Source organism: Amphiprion ocellaris, chromosome 6, assembly GCF_022539595.1.
Source record: "Amphiprion ocellaris isolate individual 3 ecotype Okinawa chromosome 6, ASM2253959v1, whole genome shotgun sequence".
NCBI classification, from domain to species: Eukaryota; Metazoa; Chordata; class Actinopteri; family Pomacentridae; genus Amphiprion; species Amphiprion ocellaris.
Window position 1 is genome coordinate 37,765,941 of NC_072771.1, and position 15,001 is coordinate 37,780,941.

At 39.0% G+C, this 15,001-nt stretch overlaps 1 protein-coding gene across 1 annotated transcript in view; it reads right to left on the reverse strand.

Annotated features, from left to right (window-relative positions):
- Positions 1–15,001, reverse strand: part of LOC111574700 (notch receptor 1) — a 67,284-nt gene that overhangs the window by 13,158 nt on the left and 39,125 nt on the right. Inside the window, exons 13-24 of the mRNA XM_023279422.3 lie at positions 13,992–14,184; positions 12,957–13,102; positions 12,746–12,859; positions 11,939–12,058; positions 10,433–10,585; positions 10,111–10,339; positions 7,557–7,758; positions 6,525–6,678; positions 6,198–6,382; positions 4,771–4,903; positions 2,860–3,117; positions 1,457–1,569 (exon numbers count right to left, since the gene is read on the reverse strand). Coding sequence (XP_023135190.2) covers positions 1,457–1,569; positions 2,860–3,117; positions 4,771–4,903; positions 6,198–6,382; positions 6,525–6,678; positions 7,557–7,758; positions 10,111–10,339; positions 10,433–10,585; positions 11,939–12,058; positions 12,746–12,859; positions 12,957–13,102; positions 13,992–14,184 — 2,000 coding nt within the window. The remainder of the gene's footprint in view (positions 1–1,456; positions 1,570–2,859; positions 3,118–4,770; positions 4,904–6,197; positions 6,383–6,524; positions 6,679–7,556; positions 7,759–10,110; positions 10,340–10,432; positions 10,586–11,938; positions 12,059–12,745; positions 12,860–12,956; positions 13,103–13,991; positions 14,185–15,001) is intronic.

Genomic DNA, 15,001 nt, shown 5'->3' on the forward strand with positions numbered 1-15,001 from the left:
AAAGTCAGATATACAGGAAGTAGATATACGATTTTTTTTCTTCTGTGGACTCATTGTTATCATCACTCCGCCAAGGAACGCAATCGGCGTCTGTCTGTCTGTCTGTCTGTCTGTCTGTCTGTCTGTCTGTCTGTCTGTCTGTCTGTCTGTCTGTCTGTCTGACCGTCTGTTAGCAACATTTCTCAAAAACAGATTTGGATGAAATTTTCAGAGAAGGTCAGAAATGACACAAGGACCAAGTGATTAGATTCTAGCAGTGATGCAGCTTATAGTCTGGATCCATGGATTAGTTAAAGATTTCTGTATCATTGCCAGACAGCGGCACGGCGTCACTGTAACTATGACAACAAGTGAACACTACATCAGCTGCCTGCTGATGATCGCATGATTGCGATGCTGCTACAAGTCATCTGCTGCAGACTTATCAGGACTTATCTGTTGGAAATGATCCAAGGAACAACTGATTAAATTGTGGGGGTGTTTCTGAGTCCCATCAATTCCCGCTACATATTTAGGTCACGTGATCCAGTATCCGTACATAACGTACACATGCAGAACACACACCTGTACTCAGCACAAGATCATTTTGTTTGTGGGAACATCTGTATTAAATGGTAGCATTCTATAGTGCCGTGATTTCTGATCACCAATAACAAATAAATAAACAAATGCTGCATTTCTAAAAAAAAAAAAAAAAACATATATAAAATTCTGCAATTCTCACAATGCCATATGGGGAATGAGCAGCCTTGGCGGAGTACTGCACTCTCTGAGTGTTTTTCTAGTTATATTTGTTTTCATTCTTCTCTTTTCTTCTTATTTTTTTTAAAAAAAATCTCCTTGTCACTGTGTCACTACTCTGTGCGAAATCGTATTTCAGCTTTTCATTTATCCCCAAAAATGTGTGTTTGCAAATTTAAAAATGCGTAAATGTTCATTTTTAATAATTCAAATATTAAAAATAGCATCTGTATGGGCATCACTACAAACTCTAATATGCTACTTAGAGATGTAAATGTTCTTGTGCCTGTTTTTATTTTAAAAAATTTAACAATTTCTGCTCAATCATCGTTTGATTTGAAATTTACAGCATAAAATATGGATTTTTTAAAAAAAAAATATATCAAATACTTTTCAAAAATCATTTAAATAAAAAATTGAGGCTGTTTGAACAATATCTTAGGAGATATTAAAGATAAAAGTCTGATCCATTTGTGTAAATTCCACAGTCAGATCATAAAAAGATGCAGCAGCTGTGACTTTGTTTTGACATTAAAGGAGACTGAAAGCTGCTGACACACTCACAACGTCACCTCCAATAAAACATCACTGTGCACTCGTTTAACCTTTTATATCAGGGTGAGGTTAGAATAAAGGTTTGGGATGTAGAATTATTGTACTTTATAGTTTGTAGTTTAAAGATCTGTGTGAATGTGGAAGCAGGCGTTTTACTCACAGGAGGACATTTGCAAATGAAGCCATGAGGCGTGTTGCTGGCCACAGCGCAGGTTCCTCCATTACGACAAGGTTTCCCTTTACAGCCGTCAAAGATCGTATCACAGCGCTGACCTGCAGCGTCACACACGAGAAGGTTCATCAGAATGTTTACAGCTGGAAAACCATCTTCACATTTCTTAAGTTTTTCTAAAATTAGTAGAAGCGACTGCAGTGACAGATAGGTAACAAGAAACGTCAGCATAATATAAATGCCAAAAACACATTTAAAAAGATTGAAACTGCTACCAGAAATCACAAATAAGTGATTACAGAAAGTCTCATTTTTAAAGAAGTTAATATAAAATAAATTAAAAATGGTGAAAAATGTTATGTGTAAAAGAAAGAAAGGAAAAAAGGAAAATTAAAAACTTTAAAAAAAACTTTTAAAAATTAAAAAACTAAAGCATTTGTTTCCTAGTTGAGCACAAAATCTGTAAGATAGGAAAAAGATCAGAAAAAAAATCGAGACCCAAACAAAAAAAACTGAAAGAAACTTCATTACAAGAAACACGAAAAAGGGGGAACTTTAAAATAAAAAATGAAAAATAATCAGAAAAGTTTAACACTTTCAACTCCAAAACCCACCAAAAGATTTGAAAGGCATTTTCAGCTTTTACAAAATTGCAAACTCATGTCATTCATCAGAGTTAAAAAGTGCAAAAACAGAGAGAATCATGGAATTTATGTGAAATATGTGTCACAACAAAAATGTAGGGATTTTTCAGCTATAGTGGGGTGAACTGCAGGCAGTGTTTACACAGAGCAGAAAACAGACAAGTATGGAAACAAAATCAAAATCTGTTAGTATAGACAACAACCGTGGGGACTTGTTGTGATTCAAGATTCAAGACTTTTATTTATCACTAACATAATTATATATAGCATAATGCGCAGTGAAATGTATTGTGCACCTGTTCCAGATCAATTCTGACAATTGAGAATTCTGAGAATTTTTGTCTGACTTGGTCTAATCTGCAGGCTGTGTTTATGTAAAACAGAGAGAAGAGAAGAGTGGAAACTGATTCAAACTGTAAGAAGTAAAAATTTATAGATCGATAGATAGAAATAAGCAAAATAAATATAAAAAGTGCCAAATAGTGCAAGGTAATATATATATATACAAGGCGAAGTGCATGTGGATTCTGTTTTTTTCCAAAGAAATTCTCAGTTTTTTCATTTTTATGGTTTGCAGAGACATTTTGGAGTTCCGTCTATTTCTTGTCATGGCTGTACTGTTTCCATACGGGTGCAGGACTTTATACTGCACTAAAAAATTAACCCACAGTGAGTAAAAAACTGGTTTCCCATTTCATAATCCTATCACCTGCTAGCATGCTCCCACCTCCTTCGCTGATCTCTTACCGGTGTATCCGGTGCGACACTCGCAGCGGTAGTTGTTGGTGAGCTGGATGCAGCTGTGCGTCCCTCGTGGATCGCAGGGGTTGGACAGACACTCATTGACGTCGCCCTCGCAGCGTTCGCCCACGTATCCTGCAGAACAGATGCAGTGGTAGCCGCCGACTCCGTCCACACACTCCCCTTTGTTGAAGCACTTGGGCTCCTTGGTGACGGGGTCGGTGAACGGGTTGCAGTCGTCGATGTTGATCTCGCAGTGGACACCTGGGGATGGAGGCGGAAGAGTAGCGTCAGCTCAGTTAGTTCAAAACAGCAGAAATATTGCTTCTACATGAGTTGTCATGTTTATGTGTCTATTTTGTTGCATTGGAGAAGCATTTTTGTGTTTTAAAGTGATGTGTTTTGCTGCAAGAGCAGTTTTCCCTCATGTGCTTCTGTGTCAGTTTCCCAGGAAAATATTAAACAACCTGAGATTCAGCTAAGTTTTATACAGAAAAGGAACAATCAATACCTGCAGAAGAAGCACAATAGTGTGAGGAAAATACCCAAAAGATGTTAAATGTCCCATGGCTGCATGGAATAATCAGAATTTGAATCATTTTAGTGCAAAGTAGGTTTGCACATAAGAGGAATTTGATGTGGTGTTTTGGTGTATAACAGTAAGACAGTGACAAATAGTAAGATCTATTAAGAAGGATAAAATATTCAAAAATAAAATAAAAAAGATCCTTTAATTTAGTTTTGTTCCAGTGTTAACATTTTTTCAGTAATGTAATTACTACAACAATGTAATTTAGGGTAATTCTCAGATTAATCAGTAATGTCTAAGTAGCTAGAGAGTGAGAATTAACACTGCAAATGGCATTTTGCTCATTAAAGGTGGGATTTATGAGTTATTAAAAATGAGTATTACAACATTTGCAATACAGAAACACTGAAATATATGAGCAAATTAAAAATGAAAAGCTAAACTAATTGTTTTCCATTTTTACACCATTAGTCTGCAGACATAAAGGGAGCAAGTCAGCTATACAAGAGGCAGATAAATGTTTTTTTTCTGTTTATTTACCCTGAATGGATTATTCTTTTGCTATTGTTTTCGACCTAGATTTTTTTCCTACTTGTCAATGTCTTACTGCTGAGCATTAAAACATCACGCTTTTTATTTTCCCCCAAAATATATGTTTGCATATTAAAAAATGTGTAAATGTTCATTTTTTAATAATACAAACCTCCTACTTAAAAAAAAAAAAAAAAAAAGAGTGACATCTGCATAGGCACCACTAACAGAATACCAATGAAATACTTCTAGTATTCCTTAAAGCATTTTAACATATTAGTTTTTTTCTCCCTGTGTTTTTTCTTCTTTGTTGCAGGAGCAATTTTTGATAAAATAATATGAAGTCTGATCTGCTCTATGCAAAAATAACAATAAAAAATTTAATAATTATGAATATGTCAGCATAATTTGTTGAAAAAAAATCAAGGGTATCAATAAAGTTAGAGGAACGTCACTATTTTAGATCGTTTGCATCTTACAGGCCTAGTTGCAAATGTTGTAAATAACAATATTAAACGTCTCCTGCTTTCGTAGAGCAACCTAAAACAGAAGCACAGTCAAAAAGGTTCGGAAATGTTTGGAAAAACCATCTGAAATGTTTTAGCTTCTTGATCTCCAACATCATGCCGGCTGTTTTTGGGGCTACTCTCGTCTCTGCCGCCGCATTCGACGGACCTACAACACAAACTGCCTTCACGTCTGAGAGGAAAAATCGATGTCGGAGGAAGAGACGGACGGTAAGACGGCAGGAGGAGTTTATTCCTGCCCTGGGTGCTGTTAAGCCCCAATTAATGAAGCGTGGAGACGAGGATGGAGAGGATGGAGAGGGTGGAGGAGAGTGCGTGGGGTCTGCTGACCTTGGGTTCCCCGGGGACAGGAGCATTTGTAGGTATTGATCAGGTCGATGCAGGTGCCTCCGTTCTGGCACGGCTGGGAGAAACATTCATTGATCTCCACAGAGCAGTTGGTCCCCAAGAAGCCTGGCATGCACTGAGGGAGAGAAGGAGCAGGAAAGAGAAGAAGAAGAAGAAAAACCAGGAAGAAAGAAGGAGGAAGAAGACAGCGGGAGAAGAGAGGAGAAACTTTAATCAATGTCTGACATGAAACAAAGATGGTTTTTGTTTACCTGGCGGTTTTTCTGGCCTCCATCCTGCCAAGGCCAGCAGATCCTTTACTCCAAGGTGGATTAAGACTACCGAGCTGTTTGTTTTCTATTTATAAACCTGCCTCTTCATTAACACCGCGGCTGAAAGAACGCCTGCTGGGTGCTTTAATTCAAGATACAGAAACTGGTCTTAAAGTAAAGTTTTGTTAGTAAAGTAAAAAGATCTTTAAAATGCAGAGAAACACAGCATTTAAGGCTCAACTTGGAATTAAAATCTGCCTCAATTTATAATAAAACTGGGCTATAAACATAAAAATGTAAATGTGAACATAACTCTCTGAACCCCAAGCAGTTTCTGGGTGTTTTCGTCACATTTCTTTCACTGAGAGCTCATTTTTCACTGCAATATAAAGTCTTTCATCTGTAAGGAAACTGTAAAACCATGGCTAGAAGTAGAAAGAACCCCTGAGTATCTTTTCTGCAAGATACCAATGTGAAAATGTCATAAATCAGAAAGAAAGAAAAGCAAAAATTGAACTTCTTTGATTTCTCAATATATTAAAAAAATGAAAAAAAATTGAATAAACATGTACACGATGTTTCCAAATGTCCAGAATGTAAATCTACATATTTTTACTACTTCTTTTTCTCCACATTTGACTGCAGTTCAGCCCACGTCAGCCAATAGTCCCTGACTTTTTGTTACCTGACTGTTGGTCACAGCTGAGTCACTAATGGTTTCTAGGTTGCACCGAGGAGCACAGAATTTTATTTTCTTAAAGATTGTGTTTAGTTTAAATGGTTAATTTTGTGTAAATTTTTAAATGAGACATATAGAATAAAGCAATTTTGATGAAATATCAAAATTTAAAGCTTAGATTGGGTTAAATTTTCCTACGGAACAGCACATCACAGATTAGTAGCTCGACGAAAAGTTGAAAATATGATTATTCTTAGTGTTTTTACAGTTCGTGAGTAGAATAATATCTATGATAAACTGTGTAATTTGACAATTTCATTAAACCTTTCAAACCTACTGTTGAGCTTTGAGGTTCGGAGGCTTAAAACACCTTAAGTTTGAACCATTTTTACAAACAAATAAACACAAAAAGAGCCTGATCATAGCTTGTAATGACATGAATCTCTAAATGTTGCTGCAGGTGTCTCTAGAGTTGCTACCTTGCAGGTGTATCCACCCAGGAAGTCGGTGCAGGTGGCTCCGTTCTGGCAGGGGTTGGGGGTACATTCGTCCACCTGCTCCTCACAGTAGCTGCCGGTGTATCCAACCTGACAGTGGCAGTAGTGAACGTTTCCGGCGTCCAGACACTGACCAGAGTTACGACACAGATGGGCAACATCGACCCCTAATCAGAGATGTAAACGAAGAAAACTGTTAGTGAAGCTTTGGAAAGTATATACTGCACATTTGGACACATTCACTATATATGATAACGTGATTTTAATTGGAAAAAACACCTGCACAGACAGGATTTTAAAGGATTTCACCTCTTTGTTTGGCCGCCACCTCACAGGAAACACTCGGTACGTCACAATAAAGACCCGTCCATCCAGTCTCACACTCGCAGCTGTAGGTGGTTCCTCTCTGCCAGCAAGTTCCCCCATTTTTACAGGGTGACGAGTCGCACCAACGAACCAGGTTCTGAAACACATGTCAGACATCACCAACACTGACTAGATGCTTTGACCTGATATTCACTTTTACCACTTTATTTATTCCTGTAAGCTTGGATTTGATGGTTTTCAGGTCAAAAGATGAATAAAAGTTGATGTTAAAATGCAGCAAAACTTCATTTTTGCATTTAAATAATGATATTTCAGTGTCCCAACAGGTGCTATAGTTGTAAACAAATGCTTGCATACACTTGTAAAGACCATGTATGACTCATTTTTTAGGATGGAATCACTGAAACGTGTCTTTGTCACAGAAAACAATCACGCATTTGGGTTCTTCTATAAATGTTTTACTATGCTATACTAATATCTGGTTTAATGTCCTTTGACCATCTTCTGGTTTGTATCTTTGGCCCTAATCTTGACAGAATTGGTGCAGTTCAACTAAACTTCTTAACTTTCTCACTGAGATTTATCTCTTTGTCACAATCCACAGACGATCTTGATGGAGTTTAAGTCAGGACTTCGGGAAGGTCAATCTAAAACCTTAATTCTAGCCTGATTAAACCTTTTTTTTTAAAACCATTATTTATGAGCGTTTGGGGTCTTCGTCTCATTGGATGGGGGTTTTTTTTGGAAGATTTTTACAAATTTTTTGAAAATATTTACAAGAATTTTCTTGCCAAATTTGGGGGATTTTTTAAAATAAAACTTTTAAGGGAAACTTTTAAGGAATTATTGGAGTTTTCTTCCTGAAGGTTTTGCAAATTTTCAGAAATCTGGGGAATTTTTTTGCTGAATTTTTGGATTTTTTTCAGACACAGTATTTTTTGGTGCCCGTAAATGAGGACAACAGGAGGGTTAATACTTTCTAACACCTGATAATAGACACTATCCTCCTCCTACCTGGCAGTTCAGACCAGTGTAACCATGAGGACAGGTGCACTTGTAGGTGCCGTAACTGTCCTGGCAGGTCCCTCCATTCAGACAGGGTTTGGAGTCACATTCGTTGATATCATGCTGACAGTAGCTTCCAGTGAAGCCTGGAGGGCATAAACACGTGAAGGTGTTGATGCCATCCACACATGTGCCGCCATTGAAGCAGGAGCTGCGAAAAAAAGAAGAAAGAAGATATGAACAGTTAGAAAACATACCAAGATCAAAAAATATACTGCAGCTTTTCAGGAAAAAGAGAGCACATCGATAAAACTCGTCATTTTCTGAACTGCAGGCAAATTCACATCTGATTTATCCACAGGAAGTTAACAAGAACAAACACTTTTTGTTCAATGCCCTATTTCATGTTTACATTTTTCCCACATGGAAGCATCGCAGCCTGAATTGAGGTAAACTGCTCTTGTAATTTTTGCAAACAGACTACAGCCACACATTAATTTACTGCTCTGAACCCCAAAACTGGCTGCCAGGATTGAAATGCCTGATTAGCTTTGTAAAAATTGCCAAAATTACAGCATTTATCAGAGATGATTTGTCAGAAACAGAAAGAACTGTCAGATTAAGTTATGACATCTACTCATCTGTGAGGTGTCATTCCATCAAGCAAATGAACCAAATCTAAGCTTAAAATTGTGATATTTTGTCCAAATCACTCCATTGTCCTTTATTTTTTTTGCCAAAAATAAACCATTTGCACTAAACAGACCCTTTAAAAAAACAAAAACTTCTGCGATCCTGAGCAAAAATGAGAATCTATGACTGCCTTAGCTGTGATGAACAGACATGTATCAAAAAATTCTGAGACTTTTTGTCTGATTTGCGAAAAACTGTAGGCTGTGTTTACGCAAAACAGATAGAAGACAAGAGTGGAAACTGATTCAAACTGTAAGAAGTAAAACTTTTATAGATAGACAGATAGACAGACAGACAGACAGACAGACAGACAGACAGACAGACAGACAGACAGACAGACAGACAGACAGACAGACAGACAGACAGACAGACAGACAGACAGACAGACAGACAGATAGATAGATAGATAGATAGATAGATAGACTATAGATAGATAGATAGATAGATAGATAGATAGATAGATAGATAGATAGATAGACTTCCAATTTTGAAATCTATTGAAATACTAAATGCAATTAAAATTCAATATTCAATACTTACACATTTCAAGGCATGGTAATTTAAAGTGCATTTAAGTGATTTAAAGTGACTTGACAGGTAGTAGGAAGACAGTTTTTATCAAACTAAAACTGAAATAAAACTTTTTTATGTATAGTATGTAGAACCACCAGAGAGAAAAATATAAATTATGATTATATTTCTTAATTTTTGCTATTTTTTTATGATTTGTGGCATTATAACTGTGTCATACTGAACAGGATACATTTCTGAGTTTTTTCTACCTCTATTTATGGTTGCACTGTTTTCATAGAGACGCAAGACTTTATATTGCAGTAAAAAATGAGCCTGCTGTGAAGAAAAATATGACAGAGGTAAAAAAAAAATGGTTGGGGTTCAGAGAAGTTAATATAAAAGTCAGTCTAACTTCTTAACTCTCGTGCTTTCCTGTGGGTTTGGTTGAATTTTATGTGAATGTTCTTAAAGAAAATATTAGAAGTGTTAATGATATATATGTACTCACTTTAGATATTTTTAGGATTTTTTTGGAAGATTTTTACAAATTTTTTGAAAATATTTACAAGAATTTTCATGCCAAATTTGGGGGATTTTTAAAAAAAAATAAAACTTTTAAGGGGAACTTTTGAGGTATTATTGGCTTTGCACATTTTCAGAAATTTGGGGAATTTTTCTGCACAATTTTTGGATTTTTTTCAGACAAGGAAACAATATTTTTTGGTGCCCGTAAATGAGGACAACAGGAGGGTTAACTGTGTCTGGGATGGATGTAATTCAGCAGGTGTAGGATCCAGCAGCTGTAAATCAATACTCCACCAGAGGGGGCAGTAGTGGACAACAAAATAGGCCCTGCATTAACATCCATCCATCCATTATCTATACACCGCTTAACCCTCACTAGGGTCATGGGGTGCTGGAGTCTATCCCAGCTGACTCAGGTGAAGGCAGGGGACACCCTAGACAGGTCACCAGTCTGTCACAGGGCTACATACAGAGACAAACAATCACTCTCACATTCACACCTACGGGCAATTTAGAATGATCAATTAACCTCAGCATATTTTTGGACTGTGGGAGGAAGCCGGAGTACCCGGAGAAAACCCACGCATGCACAGGGAGAACATGCAAACTCCATGCAGAAAGATCCCGGGAAAGCCGGGACGCGAACCAGGGATCTTCTAGCTGCAAGGCGAAAGTGCTAACCATTACACCACTGTGCAGCCCCCCTGCATTAACATGTGGCTGGAAATGAACCCATTGACGTGCAGAGATGTCCTCACAAACCAGTCTGTGTAACCTGTCAGTGTAATGTCTTTAAATATGAAGCTGTGAGCTTTAAACCTGACGTCTGTACCTCTCGGTGCAGTCTGGAGTGTTGTTTTCACAGTGGATGCCGCTGAAGCCGGGTGGGCAGGTGCAGGTGTAGCTGTTGACGCAGTCGGTGCAGTTCGCTCCGTTCTTGCAGGGGTTGCTCTCGCACTCGTTGATGTCCTCCTCGCATTTAGTGCCCCTGAAGCCGGGCAGGCAGGTGCACAGGAAGCCGTTCACCTCGTCCTTGCAGAGGCCTCCGTTGCTGCAGGGGTCTGTGGGGAGGACGAGGCGTTACACTGAAGCTCTGGGCGCCTTCATCGACGGACAGAAAAAAGAGGTGGAGGGAGACGGAGCGATGGACTTACTGGGCTTGCAGTCGTCGATGTTGGTTTCGCAGTTGCGCCCGGTGAAGCCCGGTTTGCAGCCGCACCGGTAGCTGCCCAGAGTGTTCAGGCAGGTCGCTCCGTTGCGACACGGATTCTTCACGCACTCTTTAATGTCCACCTCACATGTTTGGCCTGGGAGGGGTGGAAAGAGGAACAGAAAGTAAATCTGAGCTTTTCTTGCAAAGGTGGCATCAAACTAGTACACGTGGGTAACAGAATTAGACAGAAAATATACTGAAATAAAAAAGGAAATAGAGAGCCTGGGTGTAGAGTTTTAGCATGCAGCACATTCAGTTGGTATTATGGACACAAGCACACGGATCTGAAACAAACTGTGGTTTTAAATTTAACATTGAAAGATTGTAGTGCTGTACTGTAAAAGACTGTTTCTGCTTTGGATTACCTCTCTGGTGACAACTAAACAGTTCCTGGAAGGCACACAATAGGGTTGCCATTAAAAACAACTTTTCTATCGATTAATATATCGACTATTTTAACAATTAGTCAATTAATCTAAATGGTTCATTTTCGACCTAAAGAACAAAAAGAAATTAGCAGTTTAAGCTGTATTCTAATTTATTACTCTGGTTTGTGCACATTTATGTCATTTTTATACAGTACTTTTACACAGTACTTCTTATACTCCTTTTAGCATTTTTATTTAGAATTTCTCAGATTTAGATTTGTATATTTATTCTTTTACTGTCTATTACTGCAACTCTATACGCCACGTCTAATTCCTTGTGTGTACTCACTCGACAATAAAGGCTTTTCTGATTCTGAAAATGAATTTTATTTATGTTTATTATGCTTTGACGAACTGTAGGTCATTGCATATTTCAGAACAATACAAAAAGGAATCAAAGGTTGAGATATTTAAGTGCAAAACTGTAGAGTTAAACCCAGAAACTCCAACATACAAAAATCCATTAAACCTTTAACAAAGTGAAAAAAGAGGTGCAACAGTGGATATTCTACAAGAACGTAGCAGCAAAAGCAGCTCATCTTATTCTTTTTTCTGCTCTCTGACTTTGCTAGCAGCTTCAAATTTTATGAAAATACAGCTAAAGTCACGGCACAGCTTTCATCTTTGAGTCACAAGCTTGTCAAGCAATGACTTAAAGGTTATAAAATCAGGATTTTAGCAGTGTATGTTGTCTTAATGAGATGCGTTACAGTCACTATTTCATACTCGTTCCATTATCTGACAACAAAAACATAAAAATATGTAAATGAGGACAGCTTTATTAGGAATTTGGCTGTATTAAAAAGCAGAACGTGAGCACAGAGAGCAGGAGACAAGCGAAAGAGTAGCTTCTGTGTGTTTTCTCTTTAGGTGTTGGATTACAGCTGCTGTTTTATGCAACGGAAACGGTGCAAAGTTTCTGTTCTGGGATTATATGAAGTCCTTCACATTCTTTCAAAGTCTTACATCTTCAGAAACTTTTACTGTGAACCATTGTTCATGCAGACATTAATGGATACCTTGCCATCCTTCAGGACAGACGCAAGAGAAGCTGAGATAATCCTCCGACTCCTGACAAACTCCTCCATGTTTGCAGGGTTTGGAGCTACAGGGGGCCATTATGGTTTCACAGTTCTCTCCTGAAACACAAGAAACACACCTTTAAAAGGAGCAACGTGTTTAACTTCCACTGTGTGATACCAGGCAGGAGTCATGAACTTGGAGATAACCCAACCCAAATGGACACAGAATCATCTTTCAATCAGTGCTATCAGAGGATTTTAGCCAGGTTCTGTCAGTATCAGAGGCCTGCGGAGACATTCCCCTATCTGTTTCCACAACACTCGGCTCGTACAGGAAGCCGGCTCCAGTTTCCGCCCATTGTGAAGCCATTTGCTGTTCTGTGAGACAGGAAGCAGGCAAACAGGAAATGTGTCAAGTGCCCCGTTCCCACCCCGACACAAGCAAGAGCCTTTTATTATTCAGAGCTCTGTGGATTTTTCCAAAAAACATACAAGACCAATGCAAGAAAATGTTGCCCTTCGCCTTTCCGCCATTATCTGTTTGGTCAAATAATAAACGAGATGGCATAAAAATATTTCCCAGCTCGCGGAGGAGCGCGGTGAGTCAGAGGTTCGGTGTTGTCGTGCCCTGAGGAAGCCTTGCTGCTGAACTTTACTCGACAGCTATTTCATCCGCAGCACTTTTTTTTTCCCTCTGTTGCCCAATAAGTTAAAGTCTGCAGCTTGTGGAAACTGTGGAAGGAAATGCCAGAACACCGGGCCAACATGAGGGTGTATCGGATATTTTCCATAATATTTTCATACCCGTGTAAGGAAGGACGCAGTTGCACTTGTAGCCGGCGACGTCGTCAATGCAGGTGCCCTGGTTGAGGCAGGGGTTGGAGGCGCATTCGTTGATGTTGGTCTGGCAGTTCGGACCTGAGGTCAGATCAGAAATGAAACACCTCAGTTAAGGTGAAGGTCAGCAGTCAAGTGGCGTTGGGGGAAAATGTGGTTTTAAAAAGCAGATGCTGACCAGTGAAGCCCATGCGACAGGTGCAAACGTATCCGCTGGTCATGTCCTTGCAGGTGCCTCCATTCATGCACGGGTTGGACTCACACTCGTTGTTGTTGATGTCGCAGTTTTTGCCGCTCCACCCGGAGTCACACAGACATTTATAGCTGACAGGGAGAAAACAAAGGCGATTAAGTCAGTCTGATTGTGTGATTTGCGAGTTAGAAATGTGGGGAAATACCCTCAATGGATTTTCCCTTTGAGCCACAAGGAGCAGTTTCTGGACATTTCTTCACATTTTTTCCAAAAGTAACAAATTCTGTGTGAAAAAAACAACATGTGACTGGCTTTAAAAAGATCTAGCTGGTTAGTATTATCTTTTATCTCTGAATTCATATGATTTAATTTAAAATAATCAATAGAAATCATCATTCCAGTTCAACCCCCTGAACTACAAGCCGGTTATGGGCATTTTTTAGCTAACTCCTGTCACATTTTTACTCACTGTGGCCTCATTTTTCACTGTAATATAAAGTCCTGCACCTCTATGGAAACAGCACAACCATTGCATGTAATTTGTGCAGTACAATAAAGTTATAATGTTGTAAATCATTAAAAAAAAGAAAAAAAAAGGTTACGTTTCTAGCCATTCAATGTAAATACAGTCTGGATTTGACTGAAATTTCCTGAATTTTTGTCACATGACTGCTGGTTGCAGCAGTATCAGCTATGTATTTATGGATGCACGGAAGAGCGCAGAATTTTTTGTTTTTTACAGAACCTGGATATTACAAACAGTTTATTTTTGGCGAAATTTTAGAATTCAGTGATTTTAAGCTTCGATTTGGTTCACATTTATGACAAATCTGACACATGATGAGTTCAAGGACTACTGCAAAGTTGAAAATTCTCTCCGTTTTTACAGCTTATGACTCTGATACAGAAGATAATATCAGCGATTCCTAAAAAATAACATTCCTGTCAAATCTGGAGGCAGGCTTTGGGGTTCAGAGGGTTGATTCATTCCGTCTTGGTGCAGTTTGTCGACCGCCTTACCCATTGATCTTGTCCTCGCAGTGGCCGTGGATGCAGGGGTTGCTGAGGCACTCATTGACCTGGGAGAAGCAGGTGCCGTCATGGTAACCATCGGGACACACGCAGGTGAAGCTGTTGATGCCATCGATGCAGGTGCCGCCATTGTGGCAGGGATTAATGGCGCACTCGTCGATGTTGATGTTGCACATGGTACCTAAAGGAAACAGCGGATATTTGTCTTATAATAAGCAGTCAAACTACAATCAGTGTTCATTAGTCAGTCCCTCCAGGAATTCGCGATGTTGCAATTGCACAAATTCACACGAATTCAACCAATCTCCGCGAATTCTGTGTGACCTTGCAATTTTGTCCAATCACCGCAACATTTTCGCAATCTTTTCCCACCTCCCGTGAGTTCCACCAATCATAGCAGTCCCCAGCACAAACGTTATGCACGTACGTCACCCAATTCACTTCCTTGTTTCTGGTCTGAAGATGCAAACATGTCCCATTCTAATGTCTCTCATTTACCAACATAAATTACTGCTGAAGACCGTGACAAACAATCAATTCCCTGATGTTCTTCACCAAAGCGGAAGTAAACTGTTCTACACCCGTGCAATATTGTGGTAGAATACAAAATAAATAAATAAATAGTCGATTGATAAACACTTTTCTATCACAAAACATATCAGGAGAACAGCTGAAACGAGTGGACCACAGACCAGACAAATCACCATGATGGAAGCTGCTGCATTCAGATCTGTTGGAGCTCTGAAAGAATGAAGGGAAGTTAGATTAATTATTCCGCCAAGGAACACGGAGGAGTTATGTGACGATCGGCGTATGTGAATCACTCCTCTGTCAGCAACATCACTCAAAAAGAGACAAAGGGATGAAATTTCCAGGGAACTTCAGAAATGACATGAGGACCAAGTGATTAGATTCTGGCAGTGATGTGGCTTATAGTCTGGATCCACGGATTTGTTAAAGATTTCTGTATCATTGCCAGATAGCGGCACGGTAACCAT